At 37.7% G+C, this 24,270-nt stretch overlaps 2 protein-coding genes across 4 annotated transcripts in view; one reads left to right on the top strand and one right to left on the bottom strand.

The window, feature by feature from the left end:
- Positions 1 to 235: 235 nt before the first annotated feature.
- Positions 236 to 4,470, top strand: LOC117418537 (cytochrome P450 26A1-like). The gene is made up of 7 exons (XM_034031696.3): positions 236 to 798; positions 1,161 to 1,385; positions 1,760 to 2,041; positions 2,203 to 2,352; positions 2,478 to 2,612; positions 2,725 to 2,877; positions 3,725 to 4,470. The coding sequence occupies exons 1-7, from the start codon at positions 610 to 612 to the stop codon at positions 4,067 to 4,069; spliced, it is 1,479 nt and encodes a 492-aa protein (XP_033887587.1). The 5' UTR covers positions 236 to 609; the 3' UTR covers positions 4,070 to 4,470.
- Positions 4,471 to 6,075: 1,605 nt separating this feature from the next.
- slc22a15 (solute carrier family 22 member 15) overlaps positions 6,076 to 24,270 on the bottom strand; it is a 54,002-nt gene continuing 35,807 nt past the window's right edge. For all 3 annotated transcript variants that reach the window (XM_059035803.1, XM_034030134.3, XM_059035804.1), the window contains exon 14: positions 6,076 to 6,595. The gene's annotated coding sequence lies outside the window, so the exon portion shown is untranslated. The remainder of the gene's footprint in view (positions 6,596 to 24,270) is intronic.

The raw sequence follows: 24,270 nt of genomic DNA on the forward strand, positions 1-24,270 counted from the left end.
ATTGACGCATGTAAAATGTACCTATCGATCCCCACGGCAATCACTAAAGTAGGCTAATTAAACCAACCTTTAAAATTAAGTTAAAAAATTGCCAACAAATCTGCGTTTAAGTGTAAAAATCCCTAGAGCACTTAAAAAATAATTAAAACGAGGATCAAATTAAGCCCGCCCCAGGCATTAGAACTAACACTTAAGCCTAAGAACTGAGTGCAAACTGCAGAAATATTTGCTACAAAGAACCCTAGATGCTTCCTATTGTGTTTGGAAATTAACACCTTTTCAGAGTTAAATCTAAGGATTGTCTGGTTCAACGGGAGGTGGTATTAGAATGCGTTTATAACAAATGGTAAGGATTTTGGGCAGCGTCGCTCCAGTGGGCGGAGCAAGTAGAATGGCACAATCTGCAATTAAAGATGAACTTTGTGTGAACTAATTTATCTGACCAAGGTAACAGAAGGGCTGAGACCTGGAAACGGGTATAAAAGGAGGTATAAACCTTGGAGTCTAACACACTCGCCGAGAGCACATACTTTGAGCATCTTTCTTTTGCCAAGGGGAGTGAGAAGGCATTACCAATCTTGCAGCAGTCGCTTACGCCGATTTAAAAAAATGGTTTGGTACACATTGTTTGCAACTTTTCTTTGCACACTTGTGCTTCCAATTTTGCTGTTTCTAGCAGCTGTTAAGCTATGGGAAATGTATATCGTGAGTGGACGGGACCCTAAATGCCAGAGACCCCTTCCGCCAGGTACTATGGGGTTACCATTCCTTGGCGAGACCCTCCAAATGGTCTTACAGGTAAAGGCATCTATCTATTTATTTATTTATTTATTTATTTATTTATTTAAATAAAATGTACACGTCTATCTGTAAATAATTATCTGCAAAGGCTTACCTATAGAATGTTTGAGTGTATTTTTAAAGTAGTACAGTAGCGCCACAAAATTGAACAGATTATGTTTACAGTGTTGCTTTCAGGCAGTTCTGTATCGAAAACAGAAACGTTGTGGATGTTTTTTGTTTTGTTTTAACAGCTACATTGTTAACCAGTAGTTAGTTGGGAATATATATATATATATATATATATATATATATATATATATATATATAAACATTCAGTGCGTAAAATACAAGCTAATAAACTACTTTTTTTTTTTCAGAGACGAAAATTCTTACAGATGAAACGCCAGAAATACGGTTTCATCTACAAAACCCATCTCTTCGGTAGCCCCACTGTGCGGGTTATGGGAGCTGAAAATGTCAGGCAGATTTTAATGGGTGAACATAAACTTGTTGCTGTTCAGTGGCCAGCTTCTGTAAGGACCATTTTGGGCTCAGGCTCTCTCTCCAATCTGCATGACTCCCAGCACAAAAACAGGAAAAAGGTAAGACCAACAAGCTTTTTCAACGACTTTATTATATGAATTATTCAAACCTGCGGTAAATGCTGTAACATTAGGTAATGCATCATCCTGCTTTCCAACGAGCATTACTGTAAACGGGGGAAAAACTGACAAATGTATTTTCTCTTAACCCAGTGCGTAAAACACAAGTTAGTTGTGATTTTTTTTTTTACAAGAACATAAATAAAATCCTATGCAGTGTATGACAAAATATATTTTTTTTCACATTATCTTCTCCAAGTAGAAAACCTTCTGTTCAATACACAGGGTATCGAAAGAGGAGAGGTTTGCAGTCCACTCATCGCTCCATTGTTTAATTCGGATAAATTAACAGTTTTTGCTACTTTTTTCCGTAGGTGATAATGAAGGCTTTTTCCACGGATTCCCTTCAACATTACATCCCAGTGATCGAGGAAGAAGTGAGAAGCGCGGTGTCGGAGTGGCTGGAGAACGGCTCCTGCGTGCTGGTCTACCCCGAGGTGAAGCGCCTAATGTTCCGCATCGCTATGAGGATCCTCCTCGGCTTTGAGCCAGAACAGACCAAGAGAGACGAGCATGAGTTGGTGGATGCGTTTGAGGAAATGATCAGGAACCTGTTCTCTCTTCCTATTGATGTCCCTTTCAGCGGTTTATATAGGGTAATTCATTTTGATCAATAAATCGGTTGCTGCTGTACAATTAATTTATAGTGGTGTCGGCTTCTAGTCTCCACACGTTTAAGGTGCGCTTACATTAGTTCCCAGAGTATTAAAATGGAAGGCTGTGATGTAAAACATTGTATCAATATTTTATCCCACAGGGTCTGAAGGCTCGCAATTTTATCCATTCCAAAATCGAAGAAAACATCCGAGCAAAGATTTCTAAGCCTCACGAAGAAAGCCAGTACAAAGATGCGCTTCAGCTGTTAATTGAGAACTGTCAGAAAAACGGAGAGCCGCTCAGCATGCAGGTAAACGCGAGACCACTTTCTCGATATAATTTAGCAGTTTCTCCTAGCCACAACTATCTGTGCAAGCAGATCTGGTCTTTACCAACAATGACCTTTGTTAACATTGTAACGTTTTCTTTTAACAGGAGCTGAAGGAGTCTGCAACTGAATTGCTTTTTGGGGGTCACGAAACTACAGCCAGCGCTGCCACATCCCTGGTGATGTTCCTTGGTCTGCACCAGGAGGTGGTTGAAAATGTGAGAAAAGAGCTTCACACAAAGGTAACATTAAAATGGTATTAATGTACACGGTATCGTTATTGCTCTAGTGTATACTGAAATAGTAATATAAATGTGTTCTGGTTAAAACAATCTTTTATGCTTTTTCTTCCAGGGAATTTTAGGGAGCAACTCTCAAGATAAACAAATGGACATTGAAATGCTGGGACAGCTTAAGTACATAGGATGTGTCATCAAAGAGACTCTACGGATAAGCCCCCCTGTCCCAGGAGCTTTCCGGGTGGCTCTTAAGACTTTTGAGTTAAACGTAAGTTGAAACTTTTCTTAAAAGTAATTTTGCTTGTGTGTTCATTGTTACCAAAAAAAAAAAAAAAAAAACACACCCATAGCTTGCATTTGATGTAATTGCATGTCAGAATAAACACAGCTTTGCAAGTATTCAAACTGATGGAGGTCTATGGTGAAAAATAGTTTTACACAATTTTTTTAAAAAGTGTCTAACTGAATACAGAAGCACAGACCTTTTAACATAACTGTTTGACTTCCAGACAGGTACATGAGGTGGCTGATTTGGCTTGGACACCTTCAAGGGTCATTTTGTGCTTGCTTTATTTGGCATTGAGGAAGCTAATGCAAGCCACACTCTAAGGAAAAATAAGCTTCCTGTCAATTAGCTTCACTCATAGCTTTAGTACTTGCTCACTACACAGTGTTCTAGGGCACAAGACCTAGAACATGTTATAATATTGTCATGAAACCCAGGCCATATTAAACTCCATCAATGCAGTAAGCTCCTGTCTGAACGACTAGAAACATTTATGCACACTAAAAAAAAAAAAAAAAAAGGTCCACAGGGTCACTCACAACAGCAGTCAATAACCTCTGACAATTTGCAGGCAATTTCATGCTTGTCATTTAGTAATTTAGCATTTGGTCTTAAACCGGGAGCCAACATCCCTTCACACTTCTGTAAAGCAACTGTCTGCTCTGTTTTCTTACATTTAATGTATACTGTAAAGCTTAATTCCTTAAGTGAACACTACAACCAACTGACTTGTGCAGCAACGTTACACAATAAGCCCATACAGCACCCGTAAAGAGCTGAATCATATTTGAAAATCTCTAACTTGTGTGTCTGTTGTTTTTGTCAACAGGGCTATCAAATCCCCAAAGGATGGAATGTCATTTATAGTATTTGTGACACGCATGACGTAGCCGATATTTTCCCTGACAAGGAGGATTTTAACCCAGAGCGCTTCATGACCAGCTCTCCTGAAGATTCTTCCCGGTTTAATTACATCCCATTCGGTGGGGGCTCCAGGAGCTGTGTGGGCAAGGAGTTTGCCAAGATCCTCCTCAAGATATTCTTAGTAGAGCTAACAAAGAAATGTAACTGGACACTCCTGAACGGACCCCCGACAATGAAAACAGGCCCAACCGTTTATCCAGTGGACAATCTCCCCACCAAATTCAGCAGTTTTATTGACAATTTTAACTAAATCGGCATAAAAACTAATGAAAAGAATGTTAACTATTATGGTAGTAATAAAATTGTAAATAGTGCCTTCTTAAATAATTTTAGACAGAATTGATATGTTATCTTGAATATTTTATATTTAACTTGTATATTTGTAATACAATAGATATATATATATATAAGCCCTTTTCTTATTTTTGTAAAAAAAAGTTTTACATGTTGTGCACAACCTCTGTACTATTCATTTAAGCACTATAAGTGTGGATCCTTGTGATTCATAAATGCATTTCTTTATAAATTAACTATTCTATTTAAGCTGAGACAACAAATATACATTAGAAATCTACTGTTTAGTCGTTTTTGTATTTCACTACAACTTATTTAAGCTATACAAGTTGTTTGTATGGAAATTATTGAAATAAATATTTTTGAACATAAATACAAAGTCTTGTTCATATTGCAATCACACATTATGCGGTGCATTTGATACATCTGTTCTGCATGAGCACTCCCCACAGAAACATAAATGGTTATTGAATCCCAAGACTTTTTGCATGAACAGCCATTCAAATTTGGGCACCTGGGTAAACTGCATTGGATTTGCATTGCAACACAACATTAGAAAATGTTTTCTTTATCCTACCGTGAACTCAGGAACCACCACACCAGAATGTGAAGTCAGATTACATTTATAGTGATCCATGAATGATGCATTGAATTATAGAACATTTCTATCGTGTCCAGAATCAGATTACCTTCACCCTAGAAAATAATATTTATTGATGTCAGTCCTTTTGCAAACACCCACAGGAGGCAGAATGAAGAAGAACCACATACCATACCTTGTTTTATAATGCCACATGTCATTGTGCCACAAGAAAATCACAACTACAATATTTTCCAAATAGTAAATGATTACAAGTGTCTCACTGTAATATCACAAAATATTGATTTTGGTAGTTCTTCTCCTCAGTCAGTGACATATGCACAGACCATCTACAGGTCCAGAAACTGACTGTAATGAAACACAGAACCTCAAAACAGTTCTCTGCATATGCATTTTAACAGTGTGCATCCCATACATCTTGTGGTTAGTATTGTAGCACACTGTACATATGATCAACTAAACTGGTGCACAGGAAATGTACTGGATGTGTGATCTATAGACAGTAAAGACAATCCCTCCTACAAGACATAATAAAAGTCTCAGTGGCATTGTAACAGCATAGTCACATAAAGCACGGACGGGAGACACAATATTGTTTTGATAATGTGAGGTTATCAGAGACAGCTGCATATTAACATGGTGTTACTGATAAACTGGCCCAGTCATGACCCTGTGAACCTTCGCTAACCTTGTTGAAATGTCAAGTGTTGTTGTGCTTTCCTAACCTCAATTTGTTTCCCTTTTCATACAATGGATTAAAGGTTTGTGCCAAATCTAACTTTGCATGAACTGAAAAAACAACACAAACAAAATAATAATTTAAATGTAATGGCTACAATTTTTCAGTTTCCTTCATTTAGTATATGCTGGCTGCTGTGTCTATACTGTACTGTATTTATCGTAAAAGGGCGTTACATTAACTTTTAATATTGTAAAATTCAATGCACTCTGTAGTTTATTCACCAACATTCTCTCCAGCAACACTGACACAGGTCTTTAAGAATGTTCATGCAGTATTCTACACTTAAAATAAATTATATATCATTACATCATTATTTATAGTGTTCGTATATTATGTAATTAAAAAACAAACAAACATCCCATCACTACATCAACTCTGAAAACTAAACATTAGGAAAAAAAATGTGGAAATGAGTAAAGTTTAAGGTAATTTGTTGATGTCTCAAATCCCTGTGAAGGGTGGTTTGGTGCAGGACCCTAAAATGCAATGTAGCTCACTGCTCCAAAACTTCAGACCTCTATTTAAATCATTACCAGGTCAGAGGAGGATAAGGTCATAGTTTGGAATAGTAATTATCTTTTATTGCTAGTGTACTCCAAGTGAACTACGATATCAAAGCTTCAGCATTCCTTGATGTTTATTACAATTCTGACCCATCACACATTCATTATCGTTTAATTACGTGCCAGACAAAAATCGTTTTTTATTTGCCACCTCTAGTTACATTGTGAATTGTAGCACATGATCTAAAGTACTGGAGAAAGCTCAGCATTGTTACTGTGCTAGCACAACTTCAGAAAAAATCTTTAACAAAAGGATGTTTAACATTGAACAATGTGTGCAAGTATTAGTCTCGCCACAGTTTGCAATCACTAATAGCTTAATGATTTTTATGTTATTAAGTAAGCATATACCCTCTAAAGTATATCCTTCAGTTCAGCAGTGGAAAATAAAAACGTTAATTACCCACAGAATTGTTTTTATTTTAACATTTAAAGCATTCTATTAGTGATTTTGACATGGTGTGTAAAAGATTGGAAGACAATTGCCACAAAACTAAACTCCAATGCGTATTCTTCAATCGCTTATCCTGTGGTCATCTGGACACTAGGTGGCTTCTGCAGATATTGGAATATGACCTGTAATAATATACAAACAAAAATAACACTCTTACTTCACTCACACAAAATATAACCCCTTTTAAAAAATATATTCATGTACAAATATCCCTTTATGTAAATTGTCAAGCTCATTGGGGTTCATTTTAAAATAACTGAATAACTGGCAAATGTTTAAAAAACAGCAGGAATGCACAAGTGGAAGTTGTGGTTGCATCTACTTGCAGTGCACATCAACATGAAACTACAGCACAAGCCACTGTCTGACCTCAGACATTCAGAGCTCACGGAGCTGCTCACTCCCTGCGTCCCTGCTGGTACTGTACTCTCGAGATTTCAGGATGCTGGTCTGCTTAGTCACGATAGGTTCTGTCTGAAGTCAGCTGGAGCCAGGACTCCATTTATAATAGCCCTATATATATATATAGATACACACACACACAGAAATAGAATAAACAGATGATAAAGTGCACCTATTCTGGTCTTGTTTTTTAGTGCATGTCTTTTTTTTACATTATAACTGGAACCAAAGCAGCAGCTTGGTCGTATATCTAGGTTTCTATCTCTCTACATATCAACTGGTGTCAGTACTGTAATAACAGTATCTGCACAGCGCTGATGCTGGCGACGAGCAGAGCACAGATGAACAGTATTGAAAGGTTAAAGTCTCTGAAGCAAATCTTAAGGAATTATTAAAACAAATGTTCAAGATTACAATATTGGTTCCATCTGCAGCCTGTTCATTTTGAGACAGCTGGAAGGAACACATTGAATTACACGCCAATTGTAAGTAGTCACATCATTTTCTATTCAAATGACAGCGCCTCTTCATAAGTCATCTTCTTAGATCACTTCATTAGGAAGTCTCATGGAGAGCAAACAGGGTTTTATCTGTTTTAGGGTAAAGTAATGCTTACACCCAATATGAAACTTCCTGACAGGGAAATAATAATAATAATAATAATAATAATAATAATAATAATAATAATAAGACGCCACCCATACAGTTACAAGGATAACAATTTACGCTGATAAACTGGATGAGCCCTTAGGTCAATGCATTTTAAGCATATAATAGAGGCTCTAAAGTCTAATCATGGCAAGGTACTGTATATAAAGAACACACATAAACACGATTACAGGTGTCAGGACCATACAAGGACTGTGACCCACATACACAGAACACGGAATAGTATCTCTTAACAATGCCCATGCACAGGTTCAAAAGCAGACAAGTGGTTCCCAAGATATAGCCTTCATTACCTCAGGCAAACATGTGCCACAGTGACCTACATGCACAACATATTAAACAGCCCGTAGCAAACACTTCCACACAGTTTCTATCAAAACCGCACCAGAGGTTCACAATATACTGCACAGCTCCCAGTGGCTCAGCCAATCAGGTGTATGTATGTACTGGTTAGGATTGCTTCATCAGATTCGGGTTCATCCAGAGAGTAGGGTCATGAAAAGGGACAGGTCCTTGTTCGACACTGAGAGAAAAAAATTAATTGGCATTGCGTTGTTGGCAGATGCATTGCTTTACCATTCCTACGCTAGCTCCACTAACCCTGATTTACTACTCTCCCAGCTCCCGCGTTGACACCTTTATGTCCCTCCCTCCTATCGCAGCAGGTCCAGAGACCATGATAGATGCTGCTGAACTTTTCCTCCTATCACCTTTTAAAGAACGTTCTCTTTTTTTTTTTTTTTTTTTTACTTTCAATTACCAGCCATTTTGCTCGAACTTTGTTGGGATATACAGAATTTATTGCACCAGTGTGAAAGCAGTTTTACACTCGGTTCCCTTTATTCTACCCACTGAACTGAACATGGTCCAGAGTAAATCAATGTAATTGCTGCTGGACTTACATTGTTGAAGGACTGCTTTACACACTGTGCCATCAGTTATTTAGCACATTTAACTGAAAATCCCAAGCTAAAGGGATTAGAGCTACAGTTAACCTCTAAACTTTTGGTGCTGTATGCATATGTAATAGAAAACACAGGACTCTTTCAAAATAGCGAAAAGGTTCCAAAACAGACATTTGGAAATATGGAGTGCATTGAAGCTACATTATCCCACAATCGTTCAGTCCTGTTTGACACCTTGAATATGAATGCCTTCATAGTTTATAATTCTGTTCACTCACCAGAAGGCAGGCTTTGATTACATTCCAGTTTGCACACCAGTAAATTACATGTTGAAAACAGTAGTAGAAATGTAATCCACATGCCCATTGTAGCAAATAAGGTTAAGACCTTCTTTGATTACTCACAAGTTAGCACTTTAAATAAACATTCTTAACATCGTTTTAAAAAATGCATATCAACTAAAACTTTGTCCTATTATTATAAGCTTTCAAGACCTCAAAGGTCTCTTATTCAGGAGAAAGTAGGAAAGACAGATTGATGTTCACATTAAAACTGTACCGATTCAAAATGGGTTATTTTTGTTAAAGTTCTGATGCCACCTTTGAATGTAAACATCAATCTCTCTTACCTACCTGAAGAAGAGACCTTTGAGGTCTTGAAAGCTTGTGATTAATTATTATTTAGTTAGTCTAATAAAAGGTATCACATCTCCTTCTCTTTGTCTATCAGCTCTGGACTAATATGGCTACCATTTCATCTATCAATCCTATTATAGAAATTAATATATCTACGTCAATGGCGGCAGTTGAATATTTCACTGTACTCTATTTTATCACTTTGTTTTAAAAGGCACAGCTCTTTTAGAGTGGTTCTAGGAACATTTTAGCCAATAAGGCTTTGTGAATGCCTTCTGCTTAATTTGAATTAAGCAGAAAACAAGTGTTTGGTTCATTTTATTACTGGAGTCTCCTGGAACCCTGGGGGTGCTACTGTTTATATTTTGCACATTACTGTAACTTTAACCGTCGATTAAATCCCCCTAGTGCTCTCTTTGGAGCCTTACATAACTAGCTATGCAGAAACACAAACTTTCTTTGTGCCTTTCTAGACTAGACTTGAGAAATGGCAGAATCGAAATTGGGTGCCTTCTTCCTTTTTACTAATACAGGAATGCATATATAGCACATGTATATTATATCCACATGCATGTTCACAGGTGTGGAAAGTCAGTTTAAAAAAAAAATACTAATTCATTGATTGTTGCAGATTATTACTTGTCTGATATTCAATTAAGAAATTGGTTGCCAATTCCACCTCTACGTTTTGTATATATTTTTGGGGTGAAAAAGTATCTGCTTAACTATTTATAAACTTACCAATGTGAGACTATATGCTGCAGTATTCCCTACAGAAATGGAGGCCAAGCTTTGTGTATAAAACAGTGATTCCACACAAATCTGGGGCAAAACAAAAAACATCAGTATAAAGTTAGTTTAGCGACAGAAATGTCCTTTTAACGATGGTAAAACTATCTTTTGATGTACGGCTGCAGACAGTATGGATCTTTATTGTCGCTGAATGGCTCATTAAATCACCTTAAAGAAAGTTGCAGCCATGTGCAATGTAAACACATCGAGATGGTAACACACAGTGACAGTTACAAAGTAACATCGGGAGATTTCCTCCGAGCCAGAGACTGTATGTGGGGGCCTGTGGTGCCCTCAGCCATCCGTCCATTTTAAAGACATCAGTTCAAACCCCAATCCATCTAGGGAAAGAACAACTGGCCTTTCAAACAGGTGATATTGATTCTCACGGTTTCACGTATGATGCATTTAAGTCAGGTAAAACTAAGTCTTGCAGACAAACGCTTTGGCTCGTGCCTTCTTCAGTGCATAGTACACAGACAAAGCCATTCCCTAAAACATTTGTCTTCCTGCTACTGAATTTGATTCAGAGTATTGAAGGTATGAATGAAATAAAATGAACAACGTTGACCTCAGAAGAACCCTACAAACAAGTTTTTTTTTTTTTTTCAAAAGCATAATGTACCGGAATGTGATTGTTTGCTTCAAAGTTCAAAATGACACCAGACTATTTTTAAACCCCATATTAAAAGCAGCAAGGCTTTCTCTTTTCATAAGAACGTATGCAGCTTTGGCAGAGCTATTGTTGAGACACATAGCAGACAAAGAAAATACAGCTCAAGAGTAGCGAATGATTGTGGAAACACGAATACAGAAATGTTAGTGAAAATGAAAAAGCCAATGAAAATACTCCTTACATCATTTGCATGTCTGCTGCACTCTTGCCCTCTTACTGAACCATATCAAGTCTTAAAACTCACAATCAGATTACCTATTATACAACCCATTTGCTATTTTAATCAACGCAGGCTTTTCGGAGGTTCACCAGGTCAGACAAAGTTCAGTGATAAAAGCAGCAAGTCATCATAGTCACATCGTTTTATCTACTTCTGATTAAATTGAGTTCTTGTTTTACCTGCAAAGCTAACAGTGCACTTTCACATGCTATAAAGAACAAAAAATACTAATCTTCCCGACCATTTTTCACTCACTCAGAATACCATGCTTTCTGGTTTATTTAAGCCACTTCTTATGATTGTTTTAGCATTTCTGAAAAAATAAAAGGGATATAGCTTCAAAAATGTTTCATAACAGCAATATGAAAGTCACCTAGTACCCTTTCCATGACCACAAGCCCTGTTAAAGTTATAGTGTAACATCTAGCAAATGCATAGGTTTTAAGAGAGTTGATTTTTTTTGCCAGTTGATAACTACAGATATGTTTTCTGAAATATAAGAAAGAGTATAACAAAATACAATGAATGTTGGGTTATAAAAATAAAACACTTTTACTGAAACATATCCCATAACAAAAAAACATGCACCCACTTGCTCATCGTTCAATATCATGGAAGCTGAAATATGTTCAAAATAAAGAAACAAAAGCTTTAGGTAAGGCGATGCACCTTTTCAGTGAAAAGGAAATGTAAATGATATGACCTTTTGTTAACCTCACATTGAAATCATGTCAGTTGTATTATAGCACGGCACAAAAGATTCACATCAATAACTACTTCTTTAAATAGCTGTTTCAGGTCAATGAATGATATAAAGAGGTAAAGAAGCGGTCCTTAGAAAAAAATTAACCAGCCTGGACAAGCACTGTCTAAAAAAACATGTTGATGCTAACTAACAGAAGCTATACCCTTCACAATTGATATATTGCATGGCTAGAAGGCACTGTCCTAGGTATTGTTTATGCATTATTTATTTATTTTACAATTTTAAATAAAGGATAAGGCTATTGAGATGTAATCAGCAATACAATCTCATATATAAAGCTTACATCATACAATAGAAAAATAGCTGTTAAGGAATTTGACTTCAAGAAGGAAATATAAGATTCCATACTTTCTTTATGATGTTTCTTACTCATGTGAGTACTTTTATCTGTTAACATATAGAACATGTTCAGAGTCTTCCGTTATATTCTGTTTCAATATTGCAGAAGTCCGTGACCCACTAGATTAATGTATCATGAGAAAGTTCAATGTGGCAAGATTTCTCACAGCAGCATTTCAGAAAGGACGACGGTTAACTTGGTTACAAAACTGGACGTAAAAATATTGAAGACGGAAACTTTATAAAAATGACAAATCAGCATGCTCAAAGTAGAAAAGTTGTACCAACTTGTTATGCAGTTATGAGGCGGCAAAATGACAACGACTTCGTAAAACACAAAGACACCACTACAGGAATTTCCAAGTACTAAGCAGCATTGTTATTAATACTGTGGTTACACTTTACTGTCAGCCCCCAGCTTAACTGACAGTGTTAAAAAAAAAATATGATGCAGTCGGCAGTGTGTAATTGCGCACTCCATAAGAAAGCACACCACAATCCACCTATAGCGTCTCTGGTGCATTTTGGAGCATTTTGTTTCTAAAGTTGACTTAATTGCAAGGATAAAGTAGAAGCCCCACAAATGACCTTCAAATATCTTGTAGATTCCATGTCCACACAGGCCCAAGCTATTCAAGCTGCTGGAGGTGGTCCAACCTGACTAGAACCATGAATTATTTATTATTTTCTAAAACAGCAAGCAATCCTGCTAGATAAATAACTGTGGCAGCAGTTAAATGTCCCGAGTCAGATAAGATCTTTTTTTAATACTAATGCCCGCTGCAGAGAATATTTATGCCAATATGAACCGGAAAAAATGGCTGATAAACAGAGGGATGACAGATGCCTCAATATAGCTACAGATTATGTGCTAAAGAATGCCAAGTTTCATCACAGTTGGAATAGCAGTTCTCCACGTATACATAAGTATTACATAGACACACAATAGGACAAACAAATTCTCAGAGTCTGATACACTCAATAATTTGTTCATCTCAATTGCACAGGTGGTTCTCTGGATATATGTAAACTCTAGTACGTGACACCTTGGGTACGGCTCCAATATATATCACTGACAGGCTATGCATCCCTGGGGGGGTATATTTGTTTTGGCAGGATATGTACACACCCAGAGAACAGTAGAGCACACACACACATACAGCCACAGCGTGCCACACAGGATTCCTTCACCACACAGCGTGCCACACAGGATTCCTTCACCATACAGTGTGCCACACAGGATTCCTTCACTCAAACACCCTCAATGGAAACAGATGTGCAGAATCCCTGGCTTTGTGCGAGCACCTCCAAATCATAAAATAAAAAAAAGACGGGAACATTATAGACATGAACTTGAGAAGACAATCCCCAAAGCCTGGATGCTGTTGAACTTGAGACTGCCGTCATGGAGGAGTGGAACACCACCCTTCAAGAACACAGACCTACTATAATCCACAGCAAGCATGACTGCTTTACACAAGTAAACAGCTGGAGCCATGCTGTGTTACTGCCTCACCTTTCTTTTTACCAGCACAATATTGTTTTGTTTTTTTGTATACACACTCTATTCATTCATGAAAAGTCTTTGTACACATTGTCTATATATACAGTTGGCACTCAACATTACTGTGGTGAAATGCATTGTGTAGAATATGCTTTTACTGTAAAGGGCAGGAATGCCAAAATGTGCCTTTCTAGAACATTATATTGTAGGACCCATATCTCCTACAGGGTAAAGGGTTAGGCTGAAATTCGAGTAAAACTCGTCAGTTACCCATCATCTGGCAATTTGCCAGCAGTGAGAAGGTTGCTCATTGTATTTCTTTCTGAAAAGCCCTATTCAATATGAGAAGAACAAGGTGCTACACATGTTGGTAGCATCTAAATTGCACCTAGGGTGATTTTTCTGGTCTCATTTTAGGTTTACCTTTGCAAGGTCACAGGTGGAAGGGGAAATAAAAAAAAAAAAAATGGCTATCATTTCTGAACTCAGTGTGTCTGAAAAACCCAGGTGAATTTTTCTAGGAAAATCTGAGACGGACAGGCAACGGCACTGGCTGAGTTGGCATGGAATGACCCAGTTGCATCAGAATTCGTTATCAAGACACTGAACCCGATTATTACATTTGTGCTTATGCAAAGAGTTGTGTTTATGTGCAAGGTTCAATTTGAGATGGCCCTGTAAAGAATGGGATCTCAAAAGTCGATACTAAATCATTTTCTCTTCAGCTCAAGCAAAACGCTTTTCCTTTACCTACAAATGCTCCTCTATCCTGGATTCTCATGAGTGTCTCAGAACAAAAGGGACTCATTAATAACAGCTAACAGGGGCTTGACAGCAAGGGATATCCTACATTCCCACCTTAATAGAGAAAGTCTTCATACCGTCCCTGCAGACACCCGTACAGCACTGTATAAGCGCAGTCAACAATAGGAGACTAAAATGGAGATTCTCACTGAGGAGTCCATCAATAATGCATGTGTGATTAAAAAAAAAGAAAGTTATCCACCAGAAACTATGACATGAATTCTGCATGGCACATACAACATACCACAGATCCCATGTGCTCATCTGACACTTTCACAGAAAAGGTTTGCTGATGTCCAAGAAAGAAACAGATTCAAGCAGTCCATCAAGGTGCTGGATAATTAGCTGTCTCGGACAACACCTGTTGTTAGCATTCCTTGAGTCAGTTCACCTGGAGACATGCATCAACTTGAAGTTCATGTGTGGCAATGGCCTGTGGCAGACCTAACCTTATATGAGTTAGATCCCCTTTTGTACCGTACAAAATCCAACAAATATTTTAATGGTCCCTACAAAAACGTTTAAAAAATGTATTATCTATCTATCTATATACACATATACATACAGACGTGCTCAAATTTGTTGGTACCCCTCCACAAAAAACGAAGAATGCACAATTTTCTCTGAAATAACTTGAAACTGACAAAAGTAATTGGCATCCACCATTGTTTATTCCATATTTAATAGAAATCAGACTTTGCTTTTGATTTTTTATTCAACATAATATTGTAAATAATAAAACAAATGAAAATGGCATGGACAAAAATGATGGGACCGCTAACCTAATATTTTGTTGCACAACCTTTAGAGGCAATCAAACGTTTTCTGTAGCTCTCAGTGAGACTTCTGCACCTGTTAACAGGTAGTTTGACCCACTCTTCCTGAGCAAACTGCTCCAGCTGTCTCAGGTTTGATGGGTGCCTTCTCCAGACTGCAAGTTTCAGCTCTTTCCATAGATGTTCGATAGGATTCAGATCAGGACTCATAGAAGGCCACTTCAGAATAGTCCAATGTTTTATTCTTATCCATTCTTGGGTGCTTTTAGCTGTGTGTTTTGGGTCATTATCCTGTTGGAGGACCCATGACCTGCGACTGAGACAGAGCTTTCTGACACTGGGCAGTACGTTTCGCGCCAGAATGCCTTGATAGTCTTGAGATTTCATTGTGCCCTGCACAGATTCAAGGCACCCTGTGCCAGGCGCAGCAAAGCAGCCCCAAAACATAACCGAGCCTCCTCCATGTTTCACTGTAGGTATGGTGTTCTTTTCTTTGAAAGCTTCATTTTTTCGTCTGTGAACATAGAGCTGATGTGACTTGCCAAAAAGCTCCAGTTTTGACTCATCTGTCCAAAGGACATTCTCCCAGAAGGATTGTGGCTTGTCAATATGCATTTTAGCAAATTCCAGTCTGGCTTTTTTATGTTTTTCTTTCAAAAGTGGAGTCCTCCTGGGTCTTCTTCCATGGAGCCCACTTTCGCTCAAAAAGCGACGGATGGTGCGATCAGAAACTGACGTACCTTCACCCCGGAGTTCAGCTTGTATCTCTTTGGCAGTTATCCTTGGTTCTTTTTCTACCATTCACACTATCCTTCTGTTCAATCTGGGGTTGATTTTCCTCTTGCGGCCACGCCCAGGGAGGTTGGCTACAGTTCCATGGACCTTAAACTTCTTAATAATATTTGCAACTGTTGTCACAGGAACATCAAGCTGCTTGGAGATGGTCTTGTAGCCTTTACCTTTATCATGCTTGTCTATTATTTTCTTTCTGATCTCCTCAGACAACTCTCTCCTTTGCTTTCTCTGGTCCATGTTCAGTGTGGTGCACACAATGATACCAAACAGCACAGTGACTACTTTTCTCCATTTAAATAGGCTGAATGACTGATTACAATATTGGAGACATGTGTGATACTAATTAAAGAAACTAATTAGTTTGAAATATCACTATAATCCAATTATTTATTATCTTTTCTAAGGGGTACCAACAAATGTGTCCAGGCCATTTTAGAATATCTTTGTAGAATAAGCAATAATTCATCTGTTTTCACAGCTTCTTTGCTTTATTCTATGACATACCAAAGGCATGCAAGTATACATGATAAAATAGCTTTTAATTTCATCACTTTTCAGGAGGAATAAAGCATTATTTCAATGAGCTGTAAGGGTACCAACAAATTTGAGCACGTCTGTACATACATACATACATACATACACACACACACACACACACACACACACACACAGCAAGCTGTCCGTGGAGTGCGAGCTGCTTCTTATTTTTGAAGCAAATTCTGAGCCTATAATAGCGCAGAAAATAAGGTTTTTACCTATAGTGGGCACTGATAAGCATACGAAGCAGGAAAATGAAAACAGAAAAATCACACCTGATCCGCTGATATCACAACAGGCATCTACCTTCAGACAGAAGACCACTAGTTGGAAGCTGATTGGCTGATGGCACTGAATTCCAATACACTTGCCCACACAACATTCACTCCAGTGGTTTAAATTATTAGTGATGTTTTGGCAGTCTTTAATGTGTAAAATATTTTCTTTTTAAAAAGCCAGTGTTAAATAACTGAACACTATACATTATATATAAACCACACTATTACAATACGTACAGTATTTTATTCAAATGCTTTGGTTTACCAGTTTTGCACACTGTCCACACTGAAGTTAAGGGTTCATTGGTTTTTGTGGTTTTGTTTGTTTGTTAAAGATAATCTACATACAGTATAGGGATTTGTATTTTTTTTTATCAGCATATAGTATTTCTCAATATTTTTTTAATGAGGGGAAGAAGCTGTTCTATTTCTTTTCCTTCTCCAAAAACATATTTTTAGGAAAAAATAAAACATATAAACTCCTTGGTAAGCTGTTCAATCTGATGCAGACTGTTTCTGTGAACTCACAGCCCCGAAGCATGTGAAATAAGATAGGAAGCTTCAGTCCTATCACCAATGCTGCTATGACTTGTCCCAGGGAAGCCTTCAATATGGAGGTCAGGTAGAGTTCATTGAACTGTTAAACTAACAACACTAAATCAGTGTTTAAAAAGGTGCTGTTTTTCATTTCTCAGTCCGCAGTAGTCAATAGCATTACAAAAAAACCTTTAAAAAAATGTATAAAGTATCTTCCCATCCAAAATGACCCAGACAGCATCTTAAAGCAAGATTTAGATTATGAAAACTTTGTACGAGGTTGATTTAGACTGTACTACTGCGCTGTCACATACCGTAACAAGTTCAACATTTCAGTTGAACCATGAACTTTGTCACACACAGCAGGCAGTTCCACAAATACAACCAAAAAAGGGACATACATAAAAACCCCAAAGGTGAACCTATAGATTTACACTGTGACAGGTAAAGCATTCTTTCTCCATTAAGTTGATAACCCTCTTCTCATTAGGAGCAAAAAGAAAGTCACAGCAAATGAAAATCAAATTGTTTGATCTGTGATATTGACTGGCTGTATGTTCTTTAGGCAGTCTGACTAAGACGTGTTCCAGGACAGATCACTACTGTGTGAAAGATAAATTTATCTACGCTATTTAATAAATTGTGGTGGAGGTTTTGTGTTCATACTTGTGTCTCTTGGTAATAGTAGTGGCTTTCCTCCCTGTCTGGAACAGAGGGGAAATATCAAAACAAAGGGGTCATGACTTTTCTGTATTTGTTTAAAGCTGGGATGCGTGTTCTCTCCCGATGAAGCCATGACTGGGCTATACAAACCAGCACTAAGCATAAATAGTTTAGGAATGAAAACAAGGATGTGTTGTTATTACAGCCTAATTTGAAAATGTTTTGAAAGAATCATTTATAAAAACAAAATAATTTTTAACTCTATATGCCATGAATTCCTCAATAATGTACTAAATCTATTATATGTTTTTAAAGTTACATTTTTTATGCTTTTGACTGCGCCAAGTTTGAGCTACTAGAATTTGGTCAACTTAATCAGATGCGATTGAGAGGATTTCAAACACTGTCGCACTGCTCAAAAATATTACACCTCGAGTTTCTCCACCTTAAATGCATATGAACTTGAGTTGAACCCTAACCTAGGTGATACGCGTTAATTCTAGCAAAGTGTATACTTTCAACCTAAATTCACAGCATATACACTACAACAGAATTTGAATAAATAATGCTGGTAACGCGTCTTTTGAGGGGCTCCCTTGTCAAGCAAAATCACCTCTATCGTAAATGGAGGAAAGGAAGATACTCCACCTTATTCAACCCAGTAGGGAACAACTTCTGGACACAACGTGACACATCCTTCACACATAAAAGTGAGACCTGCCCTTTGAAGACCATTGTCCTTCCTTTGCAACAACAAATTAATTGCCCTGACAGGACGCTGCTGCCCCCCCCCCCCCCCCTTCAATTAGGAAATGTAGCAACATCCTTTTCCTTCCAAACATCCAGTTTTGACAAATAATCTACTGAGCTGTTCCTTAAAAGTACACAACTTCAGAACATGTCAAACAGACTAAAAAAGTTGCTCCATTAGACGATTCTCAGTCCACTGGTCTCTTCTCATTATTGATTAGACTGCACATTAAAACTGTATATCACCAATGTTTCCATCTCATCACCAGCTTGGGCCTTTACGTTGAATAACTCCTCCATGTGAGAGCTGTCCTTAATCGCACACCAAGCTTTAAAGCTTCTTGCCTAATAACACAAGTGAATGGGTACCTCCCTTGGCTGAGGGAATATGGGTTATTTTGCATTTACTTTCCATATTCCACTCATATGTTCAAATTCTGGTCTCCAGAAAAGTATTAGAATTAGTTGTATTTACTGTGCTATGAACCCAATCAAAACTTGCTAAGCACTATTGCCAAGATACATGGCAAGTAAGATAAAATGAACTTGAAGGTACAGTAACAAAGAACAAAGAGTTTTCTCTGGACACCAAGAGCATTCCTCTAGTCCCAGCTGATCAGCAGGTATCAGAGTCCTCCCTAGTGCCCTTTCAGAGGGTTTATTTAACTCTATAAAAGCAGGATGGCAAAGGATGTGTTAAGTAGTGTTACTTAAAACAACACGGAAAGGGATTCTCTCTGTTCAGCTGTGGAAGCTTTGGAGGGTGTTTAATAGGGACGAGAGATATTCTATAGGGTTGTACATTCAGAGACTATTAAGAGAATTTTAGAAAGGCCTGCATTAAGATCCTATGGATGAAAGGAGGGCAGAAGAATTATTTCCTGAGCAATCAAATATTTTGTTCTTGTGCCAATCAGTCGTGTCAAGTCGAAATTGAGCGAAACAGATTTACATAATTTCACATGATAAAGAAGATTAATCATCAGCCTATCTGATCGGTTGTCATTGTGAGGAATGGTTTCTACAAGCAAGAGATACATGCAAATTATGAAATGTTAAGCAGTTTGATCCTGACTAAATTGAAAGGAATTTCATTTGGAACATACAGCTAATCACTCAAGGCGTCTATACAGCTTACGTGGTGACAGATTTGCAGCTTGTTATATTTTCAGGGAATGTGAATCCAAATGTTTGCAGTATGCAATGCCATTACCTGTTATGTGCATACGTTTACCTGCACTGGCAGCTAGTCATTTTGTAGACAGAATCTTAAGGATTTCTGAATCTAGTATCTATAGGTATTTCATGCAGCCATTTGTCAAACTAGTCTTTAGAATACAGACCCTTCTCTGGAGTCTCAAATTGCCTGCACATGAACTCCACTCTACTTTCTCTTCTTTTTTTTATCACAAAGCAAAGACGTATCAGCTGGGAAACATGGTTCACAACATTGTACTTGCTTTAAAAGCCTGTAAACACTTAGCAAGACATGCCATATGCACCCATATTGTTTTAAAATGTCTGAGAGCTCAGTGTCTCCTAAATAAACATAACCTTTTGTGTAAATGACAACTTAGCAATAACTGTCATGGAAGCTATGGAGCCTGCAAAAAGGAAAACATTATTTATACACCAACAAAAAGAAGATTTATCTTCATTGTCTCTGATATCGGTACTATATCAGCAAGGTAACTCCTATTGTACAGCTGGAGTCATGACCGTTTCATACAGATAACCCATTACTACAGCTGCAGAACTGTTTTGCTTCAATTCCCATAAATATGCCATCAACCATGTAACAATGTACAATGGTGGACAACAAGTTGAGAAAATAAGAATTGCAATATGTGAAATAATGTATGAATGATGGAACAAGGGTTAATTTGCTTTTTGCTGGCAGATGTACAGCATGTACAAATTTAGTTAAGCATAACGTCTACAGCCTTCAGACAGCTGCCGTGGTCCGAGTTAAAATAAAGTGGTGAAAGGAAACTGCCCAGTTCACAGAGAGGGCAGTAGCGATATAGTGTAGCAAGTCCTGCACACACATATGCTGAAAGAGTTACCCCTGGCTGGCCTGCCACAAATCTCCCATTACCTCAATGAGAAGAAACACTCAGCAACATTTCACTCTTATTTTAGCACCCATTATCTGTACCTTTCATACTCCCTGGGTTCATTCCCAAGTCAAGCAAACTACTAGGCAGGTTCATTTATCGGGTCAGTCTATCATTACTAATAGAAAACACTGTTTCGCTCTGTTGGAAAGATTAAACTAATGCATGCTCTTTAGGCTTTTTAACAGTCTTTGGAATTTCTTAAGTTACAGGGTCAAAAAAAGAAAACTGTGACCCATAAGAAAAAGAAAAAAAATGTGACCCATGGAAAAACATGCCTGCGAAATTGTGACAGGTAATTAAAAAATCATAATAAGAACATAGTTTGTAAAATGCCACTGAGATAATAATATCCAGGTGCAGAGTACCAAAAGGTAAAGAAGTTAAATTATAGATGTGCAATAAAGGTAGGTTTTGACCTTTGGTACTTTGACTTCAGAAGCCTAGCACTTTAATGGCACTTTCCCCTTGTTGGCCCCCTTAACTACTCCTTCCTTCACTTACTGCATTCCCAAAAGCACCTAAACACGCAGTACAAACTGCCGTGATTGTTTGACACTGAAAAAAAAATGAAATAAAAACAGGAAATATAAAATAAAAACTGTTTTCGAGTCATGTTAAAGAGGTCACAAGATCAAAAAGCACCCGTTTTCATAAAGTCAACAACCATAACTAATTTTTATGCATATTTCCATTTCCTCTTAGAGGACATTACTGAACACCATACTGGGTGGCCGAGAAAACAGGAATCTGAACTACACTGAGAAATATAAATAGGAATTAGGATTGTATGAGTACCTATAATAAGCACACTGACAATCAAAAAAAACAACAACTGTAAGCTACATAAGCAAATAGGAACCACGAATCAGCTGTACAGTACTGTACTGTGTTTACTGCGTGCATGTCTAGCACCTAGGATCATAGTAGTAGGAAATTTGGGGGGAAAAAAATAAAAAAGATTGTTATCAACTGTAACTTTTGCAACACAGATGCAAGGGCTGTCTGTGAAGCTATTAAGACTGTCCAGCACCGACTGCAGGAATGCACAACTGCTTCTGCACCAACACCCCACACCAAGGGTGACTAGTTACGTTATTTAGACTCTTCAACCGTTTCGCTCTAAAATACAATTATCAGAGAGTGATGGTTATCCTCCACTCTAGTTTCTAATTGTCTTTTTGGACTGGTAACAGTGGTGTAAGCTTGGGCAACAATAACTGAAACTTTAAACACTAATTGATTTCATAGTTCACTGGCTATTTTGATTAGCCTGCAAAGCCTGATTCTGTTTATACTATCTAAATTCAGCGTTATGTTGTTGAAACAGCCAAAGCTCTGATTACAAAAGCAGACTGGACTCTTCCACATGCAGCCACAAGCAAACAAAGACACATGAACTCTGTTTCAGATTCACCAGGTGAGGATTTGACCATTTTCCACTTTCAATTCTCAGCTTCAGATATCAAGAAGAAACTTTAAACATTTCTGATTTTTACAAATAGTAAAATGCAGGCTTATTCTTTACCTGAAGGGTGTTTTTCTGGGACTAAAAAGTCACCACCATCCTTGCGAGTCTGAATACCCACTCTGTGAATCAGCCTGGGATACAGATAGGGCCGTGTTTCTGCATTGTGATTGAACACAACAGGGGGGATTCCTTATCATCTCTGGGCGGGTTATTGGTTACCCTCCAGTGAGAAGGAACATTGAGAAATGAACAGAAGCTTGGCTGTCAATCACTTGGCTGGTTGCTAATCAGGAGTGGACACTGGTCTGCTGATCAAAGAGGAGACTCTCTGTTCCAGACCTGTCTCTCCGCGCTTCAGAAGCTTGAGGCAACCACAGTGGAGAGATGTAAAGATCTCCTGCAGACAGCCTTTCAGGAGAGGAGAGGAGAGGAGAGGAGATGAGATGAGCATGCCCTGCTAGCTACCTCACAAGTACAGCCCTGAAGCTTTAAAATGCTGTGACATGAGCACTGTACTCCCATTACGTGCAGTACGCGGTCTGTTGTGAAGACGGAACATTACATTTAAAAGCAATCAATAATTTCTTGGCCTTTTCTCCATGTTTTGTGATATGAAATATTAGATGCAGCTACATACAGCACGTCGTCTGAAGCAAATGGCAGTAAGTTGCAACAAAACATGAAAAATGTGCACTAATTTAAAAAGTGAGGAGGAGTTGGGGGGTGGGGGGGCATGAGTTCAGAAAAGGTAAACCTCAAATGATTAAAAACAAACATGTGGTGGAATAATAATAATAATAATAATAATAATAATAATAATAATAATAATAATAATAATATGCATAAAAAGGTTGGAGATTCATCTAAAATGCGCACATAACACAATCTGCAAACAACAGCCAATATAAAAATAAAATCAGCACAATAACTCTGATAAATAGTTGGTAACCTGATAGAAACAAAGGGGAAATACTATTTGAAGCCACAGGAATTTAATAGAACAAAATGACTGGACAGTCCGATGGAGATGCTTGTCATAACAGTATATTGGTTGTGTATCTCTTGTCTCCATGACACCCATCGAAAACTAGATGCCATAATCTCACCTTTCCTAAGAACTGTAAATAATAAGTAAATAATACTATGCTAGGTTTTAAAATGTCTTAAAAACAGGAGCTGGCTGACTGCCTTAGGTTCCTTGGTATACAGCCTGTTCCTAGACATTAGACACTTTAAACTTCTGACATCTGCTCTGGTCGCCTAGAGGAGGATAGCTTCTGGTGCAACTGTTAACAACCATTATTAACTGGGAGTCAAAGTGTCTAGGTAAAAGCTTTGTGAACTCAGGCTGTCGCTTCCTGTGGGTTGTTGAGATGCAAATTGTCCAGCCACCCCTGGCCAACTAAGGAGGTGTGTGCAGGGGGACCAAAGAGGCAATCAAATGAGGTGCCAACTATTTTGTGTTGAAAAGTTTCTGGTGACAGATATGAATCACATCAACTAACATTTTATGAAACTATTTAATTCTGTAGCACAGGGCTGTCCTACTGAAATAAATTATATATATAGTTGTAGTCCAAAGTTTACATACCCCAATGGAAATTTATAATTTCTACACATTTCTCAAAAACAAAGAATTTTAGGAAAAATCTTTTGTAGCAAGTTTTGCTTTTGTGGATGAGGAAAAAAAAGAAAAAAGTTACAAGAAATAGATGTCTACAATTATTTATTTAAGCAATTTTTTTGAGCAAAATTTAATTTCTAAAAATGCTAATTGAAAAGTATTCATACCGTCTGATGCTATGATAGTATTGTCTACAAGGTGCTAGAAATTGGATAATGCAGAACCAAATTCTAGGAAAGTCTAGAAAATGCTGGCTTGTAGATGAATATTCTTAGAGAGTATAAAAGGGTTAGGCATAGGATGATTGCTGTCATTACCAGCAAGTCAATATGGGAAAAAGTAAAGAGCTATCTGAAGACAGGCAGAAAATTATTTATTGGCAAAGATGTAGAAGGATACAAGAAGATTTCCAAGCATTTGAGTATCCCAATTTCAACAATTTTTTCTATTATATAAGAAGTACAAGACTCATGGTACTTTCTCAATGCTCCCTCGGTCTGGAAGAAAGAAGGTTCTTTCACCAAGAACAAGTAGAAG

Source organism: Acipenser ruthenus, chromosome 13, assembly GCF_902713425.1.
Source record: "Acipenser ruthenus chromosome 13, fAciRut3.2 maternal haplotype, whole genome shotgun sequence".
Classification (NCBI taxonomy): Eukaryota; Metazoa; Chordata; class Actinopteri; order Acipenseriformes; family Acipenseridae; genus Acipenser; species Acipenser ruthenus.

Excerpts from the sequence above, each read along its gene's own strand:
- LOC117418537 (XM_034031696.3), top strand. The coding sequence starts at position 610 with ATGGTTTGGTACACATTGTTTGCAACTTTTCTTTGCACACTTGTGCTT. Across the intron at positions 1,386-1,759 it reads AGCACAAAAACAGGAAAAAG|GTGATAATGAAGGCTTTTTC; the intron begins GTAAGACCAACA and ends TTTTTTCCGTAG. Across the intron at positions 2,042-2,202 it reads CTTTCAGCGGTTTATATAGG|GGTCTGAAGGCTCGCAATTT; the intron begins GTAATTCATTTT and ends TTTATCCCACAG.